This window comes from Dermochelys coriacea, chromosome 3 (assembly GCF_009764565.3).
Source record: "Dermochelys coriacea isolate rDerCor1 chromosome 3, rDerCor1.pri.v4, whole genome shotgun sequence".
NCBI lineage: Eukaryota > Metazoa > Chordata > Testudines > Dermochelyidae > Dermochelys > Dermochelys coriacea.
Window position 1 is genome coordinate 78,365,411 of NC_050070.1, and position 23,636 is coordinate 78,389,046.

General features: G+C 38.4%; 1 protein-coding gene across 5 annotated transcripts in view; it reads left to right on the top strand.

The window, feature by feature from the left end:
* The window catches only part of GRIK2 (glutamate ionotropic receptor kainate type subunit 2), a 587,425-nt gene that overhangs the window by 313,356 nt on the left and 250,433 nt on the right, over positions 1 to 23,636 (top strand). For all 5 annotated transcript variants that reach the window (XM_038395673.2, XM_043510712.1, XM_038395676.2 and 2 more), the window contains one exon: positions 855 to 968. In XM_038395673.2, the coding sequence (XP_038251601.1) occupies positions 855 to 968 (114 nt within the window). The remainder of the gene's footprint in view (positions 1 to 854; positions 969 to 23,636) is intronic.

Sequence of the window (23,636 nt, forward strand, 5' to 3'; positions counted from 1 at the left end):
GCCAGTGGTGGGGGGACCCCTCTGACACCAGGCTCAGCTCCCACAGTCTAAGCATCAGGTTGGACGCTGACTGGGCGTGTCAGGCATCTCTGCCCCAATTTTGTCGGTGTTCTGAGTGGGGACTAGACACCATAATGAACTAAAATAAAATAAGGGAACCAAAATAGTCTTACACCTAAAGAGAAGTGCTAAGGTATGGATTTACTACTTGGTTATTTGAATTTTACACTCATGTAATTGTTGTTTTTAGTGGGCATAACACTGGAGTAATGCAGCCCCATAAGACACAATCTGAACTCCTTACTGAGGCAAAACTGCTATTGACTGTTTCTGGGATAAGGACTTCAAGGCCCTAAGTGTCAGAAGATATATGTACAGAATCTTATCAGCAAATCAATCACACTGTTCCACTTAATAAAATTTGAATCTTCCCAATTATATTTTCCCCAAAATATCTGTTTTTGCCCTTATGTTAATTATGATGAGAAGAAGGGATAAATCCATTTTCAGAAGGGATACTGTATGCTCTGCAAATGATTTCCCCTCTGCTATCAAGTTATCATCAGAGGTGGTTTATCTAGGAGAATGAAAGTTTAAATGGGAAATTAAGAACTCAGAGTGACTTTAGAAATTCTTTGCATCATTTTGCCCTTAATGTCACACTTCACCAGGCACAATTTGAAGTACAGTGAATCATACTTTAAACAAGCAGACTTTAATATAATGGCAGCAGATAATGCAGTAGAGGTGAATAATAAGTGTTAGCAGTCTTAACTTCTCCTTTACAGTATTCTCTCCTAGGTGCCTAATAGAATTGATGGACAATTTATAAAGTGCATATGCTGTTTTTATAGATTGGAACTTGGGATCCAGCAAGTGGCCTTAACATGACAGAGAATCAGAAAGGAAAACCAGCAAACATCACAGATTCCCTATCCAATCGCTCTTTAATTGTTACTACCATCTTGGTAAGTAATTATATTTGCATTCCTTTTCTGGAAATATGGATGTACATAAAAGTGGATAGAAAAAGCTGTACTAATTACATCGGTAATGAATAGTATGTCATGTATTTTACAGTTATTTAGCAATTACTTTGTAATGAATGAGCTACAGTATTAATTTAGTCATGGATTTTTATTCTGGTCTAAGTTGATGTAAATTTACACTCAATTTAGTGCTATCTCATTTACTAATTTAGGTTTGCTTATTATTGGCAAAAAAATTGGACAAAACAAATTAATCTAGACTTTTTTAATGTCATGTATAGGAAAAAATGTGTTGATTCAAATCAGCTTGAAAGATGATTAGGCCACTGACTCAAATTCAAAACACTGTCACTACTTTTGTCAGTCGATAATGCTGTAAGGTTTTATTGTCACAAACAATAGCAAATGTTTTCAGTCTTTTTAATCACAATTATCTTGAAAATTTTAAGTAAGCCTCCTTTTAATCATATGAAAGGATTTTTATTCTTAGCAATTATCTTAAATTAAATGAACAATTTTCTTCAACATTATTTTCATCCTCATTACTAAATTAACACCAGTGAGCCAGGTATTTTAAATTTCTTGTATGCATATTTTTAATGATAACACAAATTACTATTCAGTAATATCTGTACTGTTATTTTAAAACAGTAATTTTAATTTTAACTCAAAAGAAGTTCTCCAAGTGTTTATGCTACTTGACTCCCACCATTCTGCATTTACAGGTATCAGAATGCAACATACTATTCCTTTTATTGGACTAACTTCGGTTGGTGAAAAAGACAATCTTTTGAGCCTCACAGAGCTCTTCTTCAGTACTCAGAGAATCACAGTTAAATGCAAAGTGGAATAGATTGTTTAGCATAAGTAGTTAGCAGAGATATGCGTGCTTCTGATGATGAGCTGGGAGAGATTGAGGGTTGTTTGAAGACCAGAAGTGGGGGTTCATTGCTTTCACTTCTGGGCTTCAAACAACCCACCAACCTCATCATCAGAAGCAAGCTTCCCAGAGATCGGCACCTACCAACTCAAAACGTTACAAGATCCTGCCAGAAAAGATAATATATAATGTATATGATGATATAAGACAAAAACATCCTTTTATCTGAGGATGAACATTTTTCATAAAGCAGTCACTCTTATCTGATCTATCAGTCCTCATCCTTATAGGCAACCTGTACAACACTTTCAAAAGAGGAGCCTCAGAGCTTAAATTCATAATTCTGCTAGACACTAAAAATCATGGACTGAACAGAGACATTGGGTTTATGGCTTATTAAACCAATGTGAAACCCACTAACCCATTTTTTTCTTATGATTGCAGAGGTGTTAACGGGCCATTTCACGGGAATGTGTACTAACTACTTATGCTAAACAATCTGTTCCACCTGGCTTTTAGCTGTGACACTGGGAGTATCTTTTCCAGACCAGAAGAAGAGCTTTGTGCAGCTTAAAAGCTTGTCTCTCTCACCAACAGAAGTTTGGTCCAATAAGATATATTAGTTTATTACCTCGCCTACATTGTCTCTCTAATGTCGTGGGTCCGGCACGGCTGCAACTACATTGCATGCACACTATTCCTCTAATTCTGCAGTCCAATCAGAAGGGTGATGATTCTGTGTCATATCTGAACTGACATTCAGACATTGCTGGCAACTTAGGTTTATTTTAAAATTTCAAACTGGATTTTCTTAGGTTAATAGATTTATAATGCCAAAAGGGGCCATTGTGCTTATCTAGTCTGACCGCTTTGCATAACACAGGGCATAGTAGTTTACCTAATAATTTTTGCGTCTTGCCCAAAAACCTGTTTGAACTACAGCATATGTATTAGAAAAATATTGATTCTTGATGTAAAGACTCCAAGTGACGGGGCCTCAACCAACATCCCTTGGGAACCTGTTCCAATGGTTAAATATCCTCAGTTAAAAATATGCAATTTATTTCCAATTTGAATATAGCTAACTTCAACCTCCAGCCATTAGATATTTTTAGAGCTTTGGCTGCTATATTTAAAAGACCCCTGCAATATCCTCATCCTCCTGTATAGGTAATTACAGACCATGATCACATCATCTCTTACGTTTCTTCTCCATAAGCTTAAGACTGAACTCTTTAGTCTCTCATTGTAAGATGTGTTTTCCAGAATCATTCTTTCACTTCTTCCCTAAGCCCTCTTCAAGTTTTCAACATCCTTTTTAAAAAACGTTCGCTCCAGAAATGGATGCTGCATTCCAGTAATGGTCTCACTAATGCCATATACTAAGGTAATAATGTTCTCCTCCCTGCCCACCCCCAATGCTTCATTTACATCCAGGTATCATCTTAGATGTTTTTGTCACTATGTCACACTAGGAGCTCATGTTAAACTGGTATCAATAATGTTTGCAAAATCCTTTCCAAAGTTGCTGTTTTCCAGAAAATATAAGACCCAGTCCAATTAGTATGGCCAATATTCTTAGATGTATGTTTGTGCATACATCTTATGTTAAAAGTCCTGTTATTTACTACCCAACCATTCTTTGAATCATCTGCCAAATTCATCAGTAATGATTTTATATTTTCTTCCAGATCGGTGATAACAATATTGGTCCATGAACCAAACCCCACAGGACCCCATTAGAAACATCCCCTCTAACTGGCAATTCTCCATTAACAATTTATTTTGAGATCTATGGGTTAGCAAGATTTTAATCAATTTAGCATATATGTCATATTAATTTAGTAGAATTAGTAATTATTTTAGTCGGAATGCTGGCTTTGCAAAAAGGTAAAATCCATTAGTGCAACTAGTGGCTTTGCCTGTATGTGCCAGAGGTATGCATTGGAATGGCCACATAAGTTTGTAATTGTGGCAAATTCCTGGTGTAGTCAAGAGCTACATTTTCTTCAGGGTAATTTTTGGTTGCTAGTTGTGTAAACATCTGTCCTCATCCCACACTTCCAGATGGAATGCATAATTAAGAAAAGAAATCGGAAGATATTCAAATGGGTGTTACTAGCTGCTCATTTGTAGTGCAGTAATTCCATTTTTACACCTTAATTACTGTTTGCTGAAGGCTTGGGTAACTGTAATAACTCTTGTTAACTGAAAACAAAAGAAACGGGGAGGGAGGTGCTCAAAATAATTGAAGGTCCAAAAGCCTCTTCTGTGTCTATTGATATATAAGTTGGCTTGGAAAGATTATATTTTTATCAGAAAAAGTTGGTAAACTTCGACTTCACTGTACACACACAAACTGACAAAAAAGATTTCCATTGATAATTAAAATTTACAGGTAGGCAAAGTAAGAAAAATGCTGCTTTTATAATGATTATAGTTTGGTTGAGGGATATTTACTTTTTATATTTTGACATGTGATGTTGACATTTTGTGTTTTAGTGTTTTGCAAAGCTTTAACATTTTGTATGTCAATGTCTATTGTCATTAAATAGTTGTCTGTTTCCCTCCCATAGTTTCCCACAAATCTGAAGAGTTAAATAGATAAAAATCAGAAACCCAGAATTTTGTGCAACTGTGAAAATTTAAACGAATACAAATAAAAACTGCTTACAAATTAACCTCAATATTATCCCATCAAAATTATAACAAATAAAAATTGAATTCTGCCAAGTGTATAAATATGGTGGTTTGCTTTGAATGCACAAAGAGAAGGTGTGGTGCCTTGCATTTGTGGCATAATTTCTTTGTGTTTAATAAGTGTATTTGTACGTAAGACACACATTATTGTCTCTATTCTCCGGACAGTCAACATAGTGGGAAGGAGATTTTTTTTTCTTTTTATTTCACTACATATTATACTCTACAGCCCACTGTAAAAGACTGCATGTATGGAACAAAGCTGTCAAAAGTAATGGAAAAGTTAAAATCACAGAGGAGAGTACTAACCAGTTATAGCTTTAAGGGTCCCTCCAAAAGTGTCTGTAGCAGGTTCTAGAATAGCAACCAACCTAATTTAGAGGCCCATGTTTGTTGTGTTGCTACTCTTTTTAACGTTTATGCTTTGTCCAGTGTCACTAAGGTACCGTCAAAGAAGAATATAGCCTCTGAAGGGCAGCGTGGTATCAGTGCTGGCTGCAAACTGGGGAAAACAAAGATAATGGGGAAAACTACACAGCTGGCATGCCAGATGTATGCCATTGCTGATCCATCTGTAACACATGGTATATGCCAGCCACTTTGCTAGATACTACATGGATAGGCAGGGAGTCTGTGAGAGAGAATCTCCAGTGGAACTATAGAAATGCAAAGATATAGCATGGAAAACATAATTTTCGCTTTATTTCTGCACTTTTGTTTCCTTTCTCGCATTTTAAAATATTGTTAGAAAAGACTACTTGGCTCAATTACCCTGACAGCATGGATTTTGCAGCAGGGCTAATATCTCATTTAAATCAGCCCCATTACTGCCCTGTGTATGTATTATGTGCATGGATGATACCTTGGTTATTTTCCTTGGCTGTCTGGTCTGCTTGCCAAGAGCTGTTGTTTTAAAGAACCTTATTTCTGCTTGTTTACTGCCTTGTAAAATTCCAAACAGTGCTCTGTTTTACTTTTATATAGTAAAGGGGGTTGCAGGTAGTTTAAAGATTGTGACTATGACCTGCCTCCTACCTTGTCTTTTGTAGATGGCTATATATGCTCAGAGAAAAAAAAACTGGCATTTCATAGATTCTAAGGCAAGAAGGGACCACTGCATAGCACAGGCCATAGGAAGCAAAGGCTACCAGGGACCTTCAGGTATATCAGCACTGCAGGTGGGAGTAGGTCTCCCCGCCCATGTAGAGAAACTCATAGCTCGAGCTATCACACTAAGAATACCAGTATGGGCATTGCAGGGTAGACATAACCCACTGTCCAGGGTAAGCCCAGGGTTAGCAGAACTTGAGTTAGCAGACCCTGAGTTTGTTAACCTAGGCCTGAGCATCTGTACTCATTTGCAACCCCAGATTAGAATTGTTGAACGCTAGGTCCCAACTTGGGCCTCCAAGGTCTACGCTTCATTTTGGGGGCCCTCTCATATCCCAAACTTCCTAGCACCTCCCAAAATGTAGCCACACTAGCCCTGTTCATGGTGCAGTGCGGAAAAACTTGATTGTCCACCAAACTTGATTGTCCAAAGGACATAGAAAGTCAGCCCATGGGATTGTGGGATACTTTTGGCCGACTCCAGAGCACAAGGAGGGCTACACCTAAACTGATGGGTCCCAGCTTGACTCAGGTTCAAACACTCCACCCCTGTGAGGTCCTGAGACTCTGGTTAGCACAATTTGTTTGTAGACAGACGGGGGGTTAGACCTGAGCTTGAGTTCGAACCCTGAGCTCACACTGCAGAGTAGACATACCCTATGGATCTGAGTTTGGGTGGCGGGTCTGAGTCTTTGCTGGAGCTGCAATGTTCACACTTCTATTTTTAGCATGCTATCTCAATCCCTGCTAGCATGAGTTTGGCTACCTCGGGATGGGAGGCATTCTCATAGGTGCAGTGTAGACTACTCCAGAGCCAGGACTTCCATGCTCCTGGGCTGCTCACCTTCTTACCTGATTGACTGCCTGAGTTCCAAGAAGCCAGGAAAGCCTTGGAAACCTTTCAAAAAAGGTCAAAACTAAATGTCAGAATTCTTGTTCTGTGGAAATATTGAAATTTTGGGGGTTGACATATTCTGGAATGTTTATAGTGTGTGCTGTGTGGTTTTTGTTTGGTTTTGTTTTTTGTTTTGGAATTTCCCACTCAATGGAAATTCTAGTTTCTGGCCAGCTCTAGTTCTGATAAATCCTCTGAGAACTTCAGTCTGTTGCTGAGGTCACCTTAAACATATTAAATGCCCTTGTTTGCATAATTTGTGCATGGACTGAGGGAACTCTGGAGTTATGTGGCTTTGTACATACATGTCTTATACGTTTGTGATGCCTTATAATTAGGCCTCTGATGTGAAAGCTAACTAATGTTTGGTTCAACCTTTATGACAGTGATAGCTCCATAATGACATTCATTTATCTGTGATGAGTGTCAAAGTATGACATCACTTGTATATTTGAAATGCCCCCTATATTTTGAGTAATTGTCCCAAATGGTTGTCCTCACTTTCGGCCAAGATGTGTTTTTCCAGCAACTGCATATAATGGGCAGGTGTAGTTTGCTGATGGGATAGAAACTATTGCATTTCATTCTACATGTTATAGGAGTGTGCAAGTCAGTCTTTAGCAAGAATAAAATACTTTATTTCGCTACTTTTCTATTTCTCACATTTTTTTTAAAAGCAACATTTGAATTTTAACATTTCTTCAATGTTAATATCTGTAACAAAAAAGCAATTAAAGATCAGTTTTTTGCTTAAAATAGGACAATTTTAGAATGAACACAGACCTATTGTCGGGCAAATGTCCATTTTTCAAGAAGAAACCATCATTTTTACAAATTTGAGTGTTTTTTCAACTTTTTTTTTATTTTACTTTGAATTTTAAACACCTAATATTTTCTTTAGTTTTACACCATAGCTCCCAAATTGTGGAAACCAGGTACGCATTATATGTATCCATGCAATATTCCATACGGAATTACATTAGGGATGCAAACAGGATGTTAGAAATCATTAAAAAAGGGATAGAGAATAAGACTGAGAATATCTTATTGCCCTTATATAAATCCATGGTACATCCACATCTTGAATTCTGAGTTCAGATGTGGTCTCCTCATCTCAAAAAAAGATATACTGGCATTAGAAAAGCTTCAGAGAAGGGCAACTAAAATGATTAAGGGTTTGGAACGGGTCCCATATGAAGAGATTAAAGAGGTTAGGACTTTTCAGCTTGGAAAAGAGAAGACTAAGGGGGGATATGATAGAGATATCTAAAATCATGAGTGTTGTGGAGAAAGTGAATAAGGAAATGTCATTTACTTGTGCCCATAATATAAGAACTAGGGGCCACCAAATGAAATTAATGGGCAGCAGGTTTAAAACAAATAAAATGAAGTTCTTCTTCACACAGTGCCCAGTCAATGTGCGGAACTCCTTGCCTGAGGAGGTTGTGAAGGCTAGGACTATATTACAGGGTTTAAAAGAGAACTGGATAAACTCATGGAGATTAATGGCTTTTAGCTAGGATGGGTAAGGAATGGTGTCCCTAGGGTTTGTCAGAGGGAGGAGATGGATGGCAGGAGAGAGATCACTGTTATTGTCCACTGTTAGTGGCATTGGCCACTGTCGGCAGACAGTATAGTGGGTTGTATGGACCTTTGGTCTGACCCAGTATGGCCATTCTTATGTTCTTATATGTAAAATCTAGTTTTACAAGAATTTCTTCCACTTTGTGAGAAAAAGGATATTTTTTTCATATGCAAGGAACTGCAGGCTTATATTTAATGTATGTTTTTTTTCCTCTTTCATTCCATGACAGTTGTGCTGCATACCAAGGAAAGAACTTTTTATCTAGCCTTTACAGTTCATTTGCTGAACATTTATTTATGTGGTCAAGCAACCTACTTTGAGAAATTGATGAAGCAAGTAATTGATATCTGCTGGGTGTTTTAACTCTAGAAAATTGCTTGTATTTCCTCAAAAGACTACCGGTAATTTATTCTAATTTAACATGTTGATGTCTGTCAGGAAAGGTCTGGATCCCCTTTTTCTTCCTAGCAGACAAATTGTAATCTTGACAATTACTCCATACATTATGGTGCTCAAAATGTGATGAACTTGAGCTGAAAATCTTCCTTGTGCTGAGACTCAGCACAGTGGCTGTGTACCATGTAAGCCTTCAGAAGACGGTTTAAATGTAACTTACATGATGCACAATGGTTGTGCTGACCCACTGGACAGACACAAATTTAATCTTTAATGTATATGTTCTCTGTTACTCTTAAAGATATACACAAGGGTTGAAAAGAACCTGAGTGTATTAAGGAATGCACTGGTATTAGTACAGACTACAGTAGTTTGGATTCAGTGCAACAAAATAAAATAGTTATTTTTCTCCAATATGTACCTTCTAATGAAAATCACTTGCTGAGCTAAAGGATCACATGAGCTTTGGCAGAAAGGATGTCCATGCAGTTAAGGCTCTGGATAGTGAATCAGAAGTGTTTGCTCTGATTTTCAGGTCAGTAACACACATACTAAAGGACATTGGACCAGTTATCCATGATCTCATTGGTGCCTCAGTCCCCTGTATCTGAAATGGAGATAATACTTTCCTCCTCACAGGAATGTTGTGGGGATCAGTTCGTTACTGACATATAACGTGGAGTCCGGAAGGGATCTGTCCTGGATCTGGTACTATTCAGTATTTTCATTAATAACTTGGTGTGTATGCCTATAAAATTTGCAGATGACACCAAGCAGGGCACTTTGGATTAGAATTCAAAATAATGTTGTCAAATTGGAGAATTGGTCTGTAATCAACAAGATAACATTCAGTGAAGACAAGTGCAAAGTAGTAGACCAGGGGTCAGCAACCTTCAGCACGTGGCCCATCAGGGTAATCCACTGGCAGGCCACAAGACATTTTGTTTACATTGACCATCTGCAGGCACGGTTCGCTGTTCCCGGCTAATGGGAGCTATGGGAAGTGGCGGCCAGCTCATTCCTCGCACTGCTTCCCGCAGCCCCCATTGGCTGGGAACAGCGAACCGTGGCCAGTGGGAGCTGCAGGGGCTGTGCCTACAGACGGTCAATTTAAACAAAATGTCTCATAGCCTGCAAATGGATTACCTTGATGGGCCACATGCCAAAGGTTGCCAACCCCTGTAGTAGACTTAAGAAATAAAAATGAAACACACAACTACAAAATGGGGAGTAACTGGTTAAGCAGTAACACTGCTGAAAAGGCTATAGATCAGTGGTTTTTAACCTGTGATCCATGGACCCCTGCGGGTCCACACACTATGCCTAAGATTACCAAAGGGGGCTGCACCTCCATTTGAAATTTTTTAGGGGTCCACTCATGGGGAAAAAAAAGGTTGAAAACCCCTGCTATCAAGGTTATAATGGACCACAAATAGAATATGAGTCAACATTGTGATTCAGTTGGGGAAAAGGCTAGTATCATTCTTGGGGGTATTAACAGGGTTTATTATGCAAGACATGGGAAATAATTGTCCCATTCTATCTGAGTACTGTGTCCAGTTCTGGGCACCACATGTTAGTTAAGATATGGACAAATTGGAGAGAGTCTAGAAAAGGGCAAAACAAAAGGTAAAAGGTTGAGAAAACTGGACCTATGAGGAGAGGTTAAACTTGGGCATGCTTAGTCTTGATAAAATAAGACTGAGGGGAAACTTGACAACAATCATCAAATTTGTTAAGGACTGTTAAAAAGAGGTGATCATTTGTTCTCCATGTCCACTGAAAGTAGGACAAGAAATAATTAGTTTAATCTGTAGCAAGGGAGATTTGGGTTAGATTCTAGGAGAAACTTTCTAACTCTAAAGATAGTTAACCACTGGAATAGGCTTCTAGGAAAGACAGTAGAATCTCATTATTGGAGGGTTTTTAAAACAGGTTGGACACACCCGTCAGGGATGGTCCTGTCTCAGAATGGGGGACTGGAGTGATGACTCTTGACATCTCTTCCAACCAAACATTTCTATGATTACTGTTTGTGAAGACCACAGAAATAAGTGCCTCTAGAAAAATGTTGACACTGCCTGTTGAATGAGAAACACAATCCTATTCTGTGGTGTTTTTTTTCCACTGTATTGCAGATTTTCTAAAGATGCATCAGAGGAGCAGAACATTTTGCTTCTCATTGTAATGAGAACTAATAAAGACTTTGATGTTCTTTGATTATCACACAAGGTGTATGATTCAGTTCAGCTGAAAGTAGGTTAAGTCTATGCAGTGTGTAACAATTTAATGATTTTGCAGTCTGTAGTTTGAATGAATTAGTTTTGGTAAAAATAGGATTTCATTAAAACACATTCTGCTTTGGTAGAACTGTAATTTAGCAAGCTTGTCTGGGATGCAGTCCAATTAATTTACAATCTGGTTAAAGTTAAAAGTTTGTTGTTGGGGGTAAAATATTTTATTTAAGTGCTTAAGTGAGGATGACAGTGCTGGAAAGCTGAACTCTGTTTTCAGTGCTTAAAATTAAGAAATGATGCACCGAAGAATAATGATGGTTACACACTTTGGAACCAGAAAGGTCACATGAGGCATACGTCTGAACTGTACCTTAAAGGTGCCAGACAAAGATTTCCATTATTGGCTTGTGTCAGTGACAATGCTATATTGAATCTATAGAGAAATCATTTGTCCCTGGCCATGGCACCCGTACCAAATATACTCTTGCCCAAATGACTACGGGAGGTCAGAATAGGACATTAAATTTCTTTGATTGGTTGTAGCTGCTGAAGTACTTCATCTCTTCCTTTTGAATTGTGACTGCCAACTGTGAAAGTCCTTTGTGTACCCCTTACCTATGATGTAAATGTTAATTATATAGGGCATCATTTTAACTCCAGTAGTCATAGTGAGCAGAACTAAAGATTACAATTCCCAGCTCTAAAATGGCAAGTCATCGGGGAAAATATTCTTCTTCTCAGTAACAGGATTTTTGTATTATATTTTTTTTAAGTGGAAACAAAATACAATACAGACTTTCTCCAACTAGCAGGGGGGAAAAGAATGCAACCTCAGTTCATAGGAAAATATGTCACCAGAGGAAAGTATTCATGAGAAATCTATAGAGTCAACAGATAAATACAAAAAAAAATCTTAGAATAATTTCAAATAGTGATTTCATTAAAGGAATTTGCAATTTGCCAAACATTGAGCAAAGAACAAAAAGTGTAAAGTTCACTACACACATTGTTACTACTTATTCATGCTGCTAGTGAATAGATAGTTTTAAAAACCTGAGTTCAGCGTTCCACATATCTCTGCTAAAATAGATTACATCAGTGTGTGGAGTTGCATTGTCTGATATAGAGGACAGGATTATTAGTGATTGATTTTTAATCTCCCCAGACCTAAACACATATGCCCTCCTCCAGGAGATCGAGGGATGTGATCGTTCCCATCTATTCAACACTGGTGAGGCCTCATCTGGAGTACTGTGTTCAGTTTTCGGCCCCACACTACAAGAAGGATGTGGAAAAATTTGGAAAACGTCCAGCGGAGGGCAACAAAAATGATTAGGGGACTGGAACACATGAGGAGAACACAGGAGAGGCTGAGGGAACTGGGATTGTTTAGTCTGCAGAAGAGAAGAATGGGGGCGGGGGGGATTTGATATTTGCTTTCAACTACCTGAAAGGGGGTTCCACAGAGGATGGATCTAGACTGTTCTCTGTGGTAGCAGATGACAGAACAAGGAGTAATGGTCTCAAGTTGCAGTGGGGGAGGTTTAGGTTGGATATTAGGAAAAACTTTTTCACTAGGAGGGTGGTGAAGCATTGTAATGTGTTACCTAGGGAGGTGGTGGCATCTCCTTCCTTAGAAGTTTTTAAGGTCAAGCTTGACAAAGTCCTGGCTGGGATGATTTAGTTGGGGATTGATCCTGCTTTGAGCAGGGGGTTGGACTAGATGACCTCCTGAGGTCCCTTCCAACCCTGATATTCTATGATTCCCCAGCATGCAGATCTAAGAGATCAGCAATAATATTTTATTATTCCATTTTTCTTAAGCGTTAAAATAAAGACTTAGTCTTAAAATAAAAAAGCCACTTTGAATCCAGAAAGATACATTTGTCACTTTTTTGTGTTAGCAAAGCTTTAGAATATATATATATATATATATATATATATATATATATATATATATATATATATATATATATATATATATATATATATATATATATAAACACACAACTTGAAGCCAGTGTTTTGTCTTGTGGCAGGTAATAATTACCACTTTGCATAAATCATTGCTGTGATTCCTAATGACATTCACTTTCTAATTTAAATATGATAAAAAGAAATACATTTAAATAAACATTTTTATCAAAATCTGTTTGTAAAAGAAAGGAGAGAGAGAAGAGAGAGAAAAGAAAACAAATATAAACACCCTTTCACTTGAATTTAAATTACACTGTCAGATTTTGGAAGTCTGCAGTTCATACATGGTCCATATCACCCAGTTAACTGTAGGCTGAAAAATTAAAATTAGTTTGTAAAACCACAGTCCTAATCTGATGTCTACAATGATAATAATACATTAGAATCTTCTTTGTTGCATTAGTGAGAATTTATTTTAGTGATACCAATTAGGGAAAAAAGGCAGTTTACCAATGCTTGTGGTAGATTCTTCATCACTGGCAATTTTAAAATATAGATTGGGATTTTTTTTTTCTAGATGGTATTGTGACAGGGTTGGGCCAGATGGCTATAGGAGAGTAATAGAAGATATTAGCCCCAGGTTAAGTAGATCCCTTTTCCCTGAGTAAGGTAACAGGGAAAGTTCCAGAACAATCAGGAACCTTCTGGAGACTATTAAGACAGGCTGATTAGAACACCTGCAGCCAATCAAGAAGCTGCTAGAATCAATTAAAGCAGGCTAATCAGGGCACCTGGGTTTTAAAACGGAGCTCACTTCAGTTTATCGTGTGCGTGTGAGTAGCTGGGAGCAAGAGGCACTAGGAGCTGAGAGTGAGAACGTGGACTGTTGGAGGACTGAGGAGTACAAGCTTTATCAGACACCAGGAGGAAGGTCCTATGGTGAGGTTAAAGAAGGTGTTGGGAGGAGGCCAGGGGGAAGTAGCCCAGGGAGTTGTAGCTGTCGCACAGCTGTTCCAGAAGGCACTCTAGACAGCTGCATTCCACAGGGCCCTGGGCTGGAATTCCCGGGTTCCCCCCGAATCCTCCCAACTCCTGGTCAGACACAGGAGTCATCAACCTGGACTGGGTTCAGAAAAATGGCCAAGCTGAAGGCTGCTGTGAAGCTCCAAGGCGAGCAAATCCGCCAATAAGTGCAAGACCCACCAAAGTAGAGCACGAACTTTGTCACAGTATCCTCTAGTTCAAACAGGAATTAATTCAGGGAAGTCCTATGGCCTGTGTTAAAGGTAGGACTAAATGATCACAGTGGCCCTTTATGGCCCGATAATCTATGAATCAATGAAAAATACTTCTTTAGTGAAATAAATATGAAATGAACTGAATAGCTAATATATTGATATTCCCAATTTTTTTAAAATAAACAATGTTCTCGAGACAGCCAGATGGCTTGGCAGCCACTTGCCAATTATCAAAGACTCAGGTTGGAGAATGACTTAAGCACGGCCCTTTTGTGAATCCACATGTTGGAATCTAAAGGTAATCATAGAATGTCATCAATAACCAATAAAAGAGACTAGTCTTGATTACATATAGTAAACTTTGTCATTGGTGCTCTGACTCTTAACACCCTTAATGCTATTTTTTTCCAAACTGAACACCTACATTGCACTGACAAAATATGCATGCCCTTGTGCAGAAGGATAATTACTTTCCCCAGATAAACACATTAGCATACAAACCCCTATTTACGTACACAGTTCCCCAAATTACATATTTCAGGCTACTAATGGTTTCTGTGCCTATATCCTGCAGCTGTAATTTAGGTGCTTAGCTTTGAAAAAATGGCCTTTACTGTTTACCTCAAGTTTCTAATACACTTTCGAGTGGAAATCTAATTATACTGCCATCTTGGGCTCTGGTGTTATGGACATTTTCTCTTCTGTGGAAAACGTTGTGTCTACAGTTCGTGTCTCTCTTTCCCCCCCCTAGCATTTGATCCACTCTGTTCCCTGCATCCCTGCCCCTTCAGAAAACAAGCAAGGACTGTGCTACATTTGAGTGAGCACAGATAGCCTGTGACATAATTCTTAGGTGCTTGCCCCTCCCCCACTTGTTGCCATGCCAGGAACATGTTTTCAATTTTCTGAGGTTTTTTAACCTGTTTTTATGAAAAAATCATGAAAGTGTTTTTGCTATAAAATTAGATGTATAATTGTGTACCTGCTTTAAAACCCACATACTTCAAGTTCATTAAAGGCTTCTTGTAAATTTACACCATTCTAAATCTTGGTGTAACAAAATCAAGTCACTTAATCTCCCAGTGCCAACTGAAAAATGGGGATAGTCCTATTTTATTTCTCCTACTTTTATATATCTTATAGTTTCAGACGGCAAGCTCTTCTGGAGTGTGTACAGCACCTAACACACTGCAGTTCCAACCTTGATTGGAGCATGTTGACATTATTGTAATACAAATAATAATATGAATAAAAGAAGGGAAAAACTCACCATTTGGTTAATGCACATTATTTACCAGTGATTCTCTGAACCCCAGAGAGCCTTCTCATTTTTCACTGTTACTTCCCTTCAGCATTCTGCTTTTCTGTCTGTTTTCTAGTGTATGTAAACTGGGAAACATTTCTGTCATTAAGGGCTTATCTCCACTTACAGCGCTGCAGCTGGAACACTTAGTGAAGATGCTACCTATACCAACAGGAGAGCTTCTCCCATCGGCATAGGTACTCCACCTTCTTGAGAGGCAGTAGCTATGTCAACAGGAGAAGCCCTCTCATAGACATATTGCTATCTATACTGGGGAGTTAGGTTGGTATAACAACATTGCTTAGGATGTGGTTTCCACACTCCTGAACAATGTAGTTATGCCAACATAAGTTCATAGTGTAGACCAGGGCTAAGAGTCAAAATGCTGTTCATTCCTTCTGAGGGAGAGTAATAGACACAACTACAGAGTTGCCTAAGGCACTCTCTTCCCCTCCCTCAGAACCCCAGCCCCTACCAACTTGGGAGCAAAGGCAAATGTGTGCCTATATCATTGAATGGAGACTTGATAGTCTCTAATCTTCAGTCTCCTTCCTTACTTAAAGGAGAGGTTATTATTGCTCTAAGAAAAGGAGTACTTGTGGCACCTTAGAGACTAACAAATTTATTTGAGCATAAGCTTTCGTGAGCTACAGCTCATTTCATCAGATGCATTCAGTGGAAAATAGAGTGGAGAGATTTATATACGCACACAGAGAACATGAAACAAGGGGTTTTATCATACACACTGTAAGAAGAGTGATCACTTAAGATGAACTATTACCAGGGTGGGGGGGGGAGGAAGGAAGAAAACCTTTTTTGGTGATAATCAAGGTGGGCCATTTCCAGCAGTTGACAAGAATGTCTGAGGAACAGTTGGGGATGGGGAGGTGGGGGAAATAACATGGGGAAATAGTTTTACTTTGTGTAATGACCCATCCACTCCCAGTCTCTATTCAAGCCTAAGTTAATTGTATCCAGTTTGCAAATTAATTCCAATTCAGCAGTCTCTCGTTGGAGTCTGTTTCTGAAGTTTTTTTTGTTGAAGGATAGCCACTCTCAGGTCTGTAATCGAGCGACCAAAGAGATTGAAGTGTTCTCTGACTGGTTTTTGAATGTTATAATTCTTGACGTCTGATTTGTGTCCATTTATTCTTTTATGTAGAGACTGTCCAGTTTGACCAATGTACATGGCAGAGGGGCATTGCTGGCACATGATGGCATATATCACATTGGTAGATGCACAGGTGAACGAGCCTCTGATAGTGTGGCTGATGTGATTAGGCCCTATGATGGTGTCCCTTGAATATATATGTGGATAGAGTTGGCAACGGGCTTTGTTGCAAGGATAGGTTGCTGGTTTAGTGGTTCTTTTGTGTGGTGTGTGATTGCTGGTGAGTATTTGCTTCAGATTGGGGGGTTGTCTGTAAGCAAGGACTGGCCTGTCTCCCAAGATCTGTGAGAGTGATGGGTCGTCCTTCAGGATAGGTTGTAGATCCTTGATGATGCGTTGGAGAGGTTTTAGTTGGGGGCTGAAGGTGATGGCTAGTGGCGTTCTGTTATTTTCTTTGTTGGGCCTGTCCTGTAATAGGTGACTTCTGGTTACTCTTCTGGCTCTGTCAATCTGTTTCTTCACTTCAGCAGGTGGGTATTGTAGTTGTAAGAATGCTTGATAGAGATCTTGTAGGTGTTTGTCTCTGTCTGAGGGGTTGGGGCAAATGCAGTTGAATCGTAGAGTTTGGCTGTACAAAATGGATCGTGTGGTGTTATCTGGGTGAAAGCTGGAGGCATGTAGGTAGGAATAGCGGTCAGTAGGTTTCCGGTATAGGGTGGTGTTTATGTGACCATCACTTATTAGCACCGTAGTGTCCAGGAAGTGGATCTCTTGTGTGGACTGGTCCAGGCTGAGGTTGATGGTGGGATGGAAATTGTTGAAATCATGGTGGAATTCCTCAAGGGCTTCTTTTTCATGGGTCCAGATGATGAAGATGTCATCAGTGTAGTGCAAGTAGAGTAGGGGCATTAGGGGACGAGAGCTGAGGAAGCGTTGTTCTAAGTCAGCCATAAAAATTTTGGCATACTATGGGGCCATGCGGGTACGCATCGCAGGTTTTCTTCCTTCCCCTCCTTCCCCCTCCTGATGGTAATAGCTCATCTTAAGTGATCACTCTCCTTACACGGTGTATGATAAAACCCATTGTTTCATGTTCTCTGTGTGTGTATATAAATCTCCCCACTGATTTTCCACTGAATGCATCTGATGAATTGAGCTGTAGCTCACGAAAGCTTATGCTCAAATAAATTTGCTAGTCTCTAAGGTGCCACAAGTACTCCTTTTCTTTTTTGCGAAATCAGACTAACATGGCTGCTACTCTGAAACCTATTATTGCTCTGTGTCTTAATAATGAAGATCAAAAGAAGTCTGTGCAGAAACTGTCTTGAGATTGTCTTTTAAGTGGAAAAACACACACAGTTTAGAGGGGAAGGATACTGTGTGCTTCTCAGGAGCCAACAACATATACCGTCCTGTATTGCAGGCTGTATCAAAGCCACTCAAGCGAGATCAGTTTCAGATAGCTGGCAGAACTATTCTTTATTTTACTTGTCAAAGGAATGCTCACCTTTTCAGAACACTTTTTCTTCTGTCTCCATGTAAGGAATGATTTTCCTAACCATGCCAATAATGGTATTTTTTGAGATTTAAAATCTGTACTATCAGCCCCCCCTGCAACTTTCCTCCCCCACATCATGACTTGAAACCATAAAATTACATGCTTCTACATGTATTTTATTCCTATACGTTATTTCTTTTTTTTATTCCCCAGGAAGAAAAATGAACATTGTTCTTGTAATATTATATTAACTGCTGAAATGCAATAGTGAAAGACAATGGTGCCAATAATAAACAAAACTAAACTAAAACAGAATAATAAGTGGGTGGGGAAACAGAATCATGCTTTTCATGGGAATCTAGCTTCCGCTTTTCCTGTGGTATGATACACATCTCTACAGTATATCTGAGAGGCTTTGTTTGTTTGGATTGAACTGATATTCACCTATAGTCAGTTAAACTAATTCATAAAACCCTGCTTCATGTCATTCAGTGAGAATTAACAAAGATGGTATGAGGATGTTACTTTTCCCTGGTGTGATGGGAGTCTGTCGGAAAGGAACAAAAAGACCTGTATCCTCTGTTTAAGTTAAAAAATGTCCTTTAAGCAATATGGCTGTGTTCTTGCCTCCACTGCTTCTGCATTCACGTCTATCTAAGTATTGACTTGATTTTACTCCTTTTGCTGATCAAGACCTCGAGTTACATGGTGGGAATTAAAGAAAGGAAAAGCATAAAGTTGTTGTTAATGAAAAAATTAACACTCTAATTAACAGTACTTTAAACTATGCAGCATGGATGCTGCTCCTACTTAATGTACATGCATTATCTTAGTGAAGGAGTCTGGAACAAATCACCTAGGTTGCCTCACAAGAAAAATAAACTTCTGAAGATAAACAGTTACCATTTCTAACTTCCATAAAGAAATAGAAAATAGACAATTGTTCAGGTGTGTGTTATGGTGCCCTCTTTGGTGCATGGGAAAGTGCCATGTTAGACAATTAAATCACAACAAACTCAAGATAATCTGTCTTTAAAGGCAGCCAAAATGGCCTCTAGCTGAGCAGTGAGGCAATGGACTGAGACTGCAAGGAACTGTGGATCTTGGGTTATCTGAGCTGTTCTTTTAGTTCATTTGACCCCTATTTACCAAGGTGCACAGAACATCAATTGCTCAGAACCATGCTATTTGTTCATGTGACCTCTGGCACAAACATATGTTTCTGAGGCACATTGTATCTTTTTATCTATAACAGGCTATGATGTATTACTACTTGTGTACCAAGTGTTATGCTAGTGAACCAAATTCATAATTTACAAATGTCATTCAATATGATGCCAGCAGTTTTTAAGGAAAAGTCCACTGACATTTTCAGCTGCATATTGCATTTTATTAAGATTGGCTTTTTTAGGTACACACACATTCTATAGACGCAGTTTTCTAAAATATTTCTTTCCAGGAAAATGTTTCACCACACAAGATTATGGAGATGCAGAGCAAATATGATATGGATCTAACACACATGTAATATTGGGAGTCATCAGATAATCATTGTCAGCCTTCAAGACCTCTGAAAGCAAAATCAGGTCAAATTACATAATATTAAATTCTTCTTAAAAAAGCTAGCAAGCTGGGATTGGATGTATGCAGCTTAGTGAGCTCTGTATATAAAAAGATTTCCACCATTTCATTTTCAGTAACAGGACATTAAGAAATAAGTCAATAATATTCTCTCCCGTCCCCTCAGACTTGTAGTATCCAATTTGCCTTCCTGTGTAAGTTAATAACTCATTCTCTATCATCTACTCTTCATGGTTTTCTGTTCTCATATGTCTGTGCATGTTTCCTTCAGCAAGTTGCAGGGTGGCAGCTTTGCAGCAACACAGAATGTTGCCAAAATAAAAATTCTACAAATCAGAGAATCCAGTATGCAGTCAACATTGGCTTCAGTTTGAAGTGGCTGAACTGGTTTGATTCTCAAAATTACTTTTGTGTGTCTTGCTCCTTCAATTGATGGTTCCCTATTTGCATCGAGCCATCAGCGCTCAAACAGTGGGGATCACTACAGACATACAAAGCATGTTCAGAGCTAATATTATAGGTTAGCTTCTCATATTGCAGTGAGCCTCCCAGTCTGGGTAAACATTCTTGGGTTAGTGGGGCTCACGCTAGCACTCTAAAAATCTACTGCGTAGACAGTATTTTGAAGTTGCAGTTCAGGCTTTGACGCTTAGGGAAAGGGGTGGACTTCAGAGTCTGAGCTCCAGCCTTTGTAGACATACCCTAAGAGACTCCACTGGGATAGACTCAGTGGGTTGACATGGATGGGTGTCCTAAATAATTCATCCTTCATGCAGAATTGCAGGGCATATGTATGTGTGTGAAGAATCCCAAGCTATGCATTCTACAAGCATTGAAAACGTTTGTTTTCTTCATTGTCTCAAACCAACATATTGGAGGACGTGTTTGGCAATCGGACATTTTCCAGGCATTTTCAAATCTTTAAAATGAAGCACAACTATGCTTACTATGGCTTCCTTGTCCATTCATATAAAAGAATATGTGCTCATGATTTGCCTTCAACAAATGGAGTAGAATTAAGTACTCCCCTGAAAGAATTCTTGTTTGAAATAGAGCCTATCTTTTAGGGAAAAAAATCCAATCTTGATTTTAAAATTTGCCAATGATGGAGAATCTACTTCACTCCATTGTAAATTATTCCAGAAGGTTGATTACAATTTAAAATGTACGCCTTATTTCCAATCTAAATTTTTCTTCAACCTCCAGCCATTGCATTTCATTATACCTTTGTCTGCTAGATTAAAGAGCCTATTATCAAATGTTTGTTCCCTATGTAGAAACTTATAGACTGTGATCAAGTCGTCCCATGACTTTCTCTTGTTTAAGCTAAATAGATAGACTCAAGCAGCTCAATCACTAAGAGGTAGATTTCCCAATTATTTAACCATCCTGTGGCTCTTCTCTGAGTCCTCTCTAATTTATCAGCATCCTTCTTGAATTGCAGACACCAGAATTGGACACAATATTCCAACAGCACTTGCTGCAGTGCCAAATACAGAGGTAATATAACCTTTTTATTCCTACTTGAGATTCTCCTGTTTATGCCTCCAAGAATCGCATTATCCCTTTTGGCCACAGAATCACAGTTGGAGCTCATGTTCAGCTGTTTTATCCCCATAACCCCCAAATCTTTTTCAGAGTCACTGCTTCCCAGGATAGTATCCCCCATCCTGTAAGTACGACCTACATTCTTTGTTCCTAGATGTATACATTTACATTTAGCTCTATTAAAACATATTGTCTGATGGTGCTCAGCTTACCAAACAATTCAGTTCACTCTGTGTGAGTGACCTCTCCTCTTCATTATTTACCACTCCCCTTGTTTGTGCATCATATGAAAACTTCATTAATGAAGATTTTGTGTTCTAACGTGTCATTAATAAATGTTAAATAGCATAGGGTCAAGTGTCATGCTGTCTGGAATGGCTCACAACTGTGAGAGCCTACCTATTAGAAAACAGGACAGACAGTTCAAACTGGTGATGTGTTCTACAATTAGATTTCACCAAGCCAGTACCAAATGTGAACTCCTGGATCGCTATACCAGTCTTACCATGGAGTCACAAACCCCTTGCTGCTAAGTGTACCTTGCTGTCAAGAGAATTGGACTTTGGGTAAAAGATCACTTAGGCTAAAAATCATACCACATCAGGTTACTTCCTGTCTCAAGAGACCAGTCACTTACCGTAAATCAATTGGTACCCTAGATCTTACACCAAAGACCAATGCTGATAGCCAATTCTATAGTAAACTAACATAAGGTTTATTAGGTAAGAAAAGGCAGTGAGTTATTGAGAATTTAAAGCATGTAAAAATATATGTACAAGTGGGTCAGAGTCTAAACTTCCAAATGGTAGCAGAGATGTAATAATCTGCCAGTTTCCCAAAAGTGCTCAGAATAACTCTGGATATCTCCATATTCTCAGGCAGTTATTCTCTGTCCTATTAGAATTCAACAGTCCAGAAATGAAGCGACTTTGCTGGAATCCATATCAGCTGACAGTATCACTACCTACGCGGGCTCTTCCTTTGATGATGGAGAGTGAGGAATTCATTTAGAGTCTTTGACCTCTGATCATCACACACAATTACCACTTGCTTTGAAATTAGCACTTTTCTGCTTGAGTTCTTCCTTTGCATTCCACAAGGCTTCTTTTTTGATTTGATGGGTTGTTTAGTTACAGGGATATACACACTGTAAATGTTTGCTATGCTATTATAAGAGGATACAGATATGTAAAAACAATGCATGTAACGTCCCATTAGTTTTCATGATGTTTAAATGCCAAATACACTCTAATAGATTTAACTTTGATCTATACTAATAAATAAGTGAATTGATCTGGGGCTTTGGCATGTGCTAGCACCTGGTCTGCCAGCAACACACCAAGAACTGATCCCTATGGGATCCAGTGAGTAACATACCCACTTCATGATGATCCTCAGTATATAGTTACATTTTGAAACATGCCAGTTAGCCAATTTTTAATCCATTTCATATGTTCCACATGAGGTTTTTATCCTTCTAGTTTTTTAATCAAAATGTGCAGTAGCAAGTTAAATGCCATACAGAAATCTAAGTATCATCAACACTAACACCTTGATCAACCGGATTTATAATCTTAACAAGGAAAGATACCAAGCTAGTTTCACAGGATCCATTTTCCATAAATCTATGTTGATTGGCATTAATTATATTACTCTAATTTAATTCTTTATTAATCTAGTCCTGTATTATCCATTCCGTTATTTTACCTGGGATCAAGATCAGGTTGATAGGCCTATAATTGCTAGTCATCTCATTTATACTTTTAAAATATTGGCACAACATTAGCTTTCTTCTCATCTTCTGAATCTTCCACAGTGTCAGAAGAGTTATTGAAAAGCAATATTAGATATCCAGCAAGCTCCTTTAGACAGCTCTTTAAAAACTCTTGGATGCAATTTTTCTTTCCTTGCTGATTTAAAAAATGTCTAAATTTAATAGCTGCTGTTTGATCTCCTCCTGTCTTACTACAGGAATGAGAAGTGCTTCGTATTCATATAATATGACTATGTAGAACAGAGATATTAACTGAACTCTTCTCCCTTTTCTGCATGTTCTGCTGAGCTTTTCCATACATCTTGAGATAATATTTTAAGAAATCAAGCAAATAAAGAGGTTCCAGGCATTTCTGACCCTCCCAAAAGTACACAGCTTCCATAACTGAAGTGATCTGGTTATTAATTGCCATCAGCTTACCAAAGGCAAAGTATTTTTCTTTTTACCTAGAGAATCAATTTTACAAGGCTACACATTCTTGCATAGTTCTCTGAGCTGTACTTGGCTAAAATTGGATTGCTTTTCTAACCACATAGTGCTCTGTGAACAGTGTACAATATTTTCTCAGACCCGAGGGTGCCAAATTTATAGAGATGGTTGGTAAATATTTTTAAAAACTGTTTTTCATCAGAAAATACCAGTTCATTGAAACTGAAACCTTTTTTGTGACCATTTTTTGACTCAATTTTTTTTTGAAAAAAAGTTTTGAAATTGTCAGAATGTTTGGTTATGAAGTAAAATAGTCTTGTTTTCTGCCTCAACTTTTTGTTTAGAAATATAAGCTAAGTATAGTACAAAAAAAAAAAGAAAGAAAGAAATGGTCAATCTCAAAATGAAATCTTTCAAAATTATCAGAATGAAATGTTTTGATTGA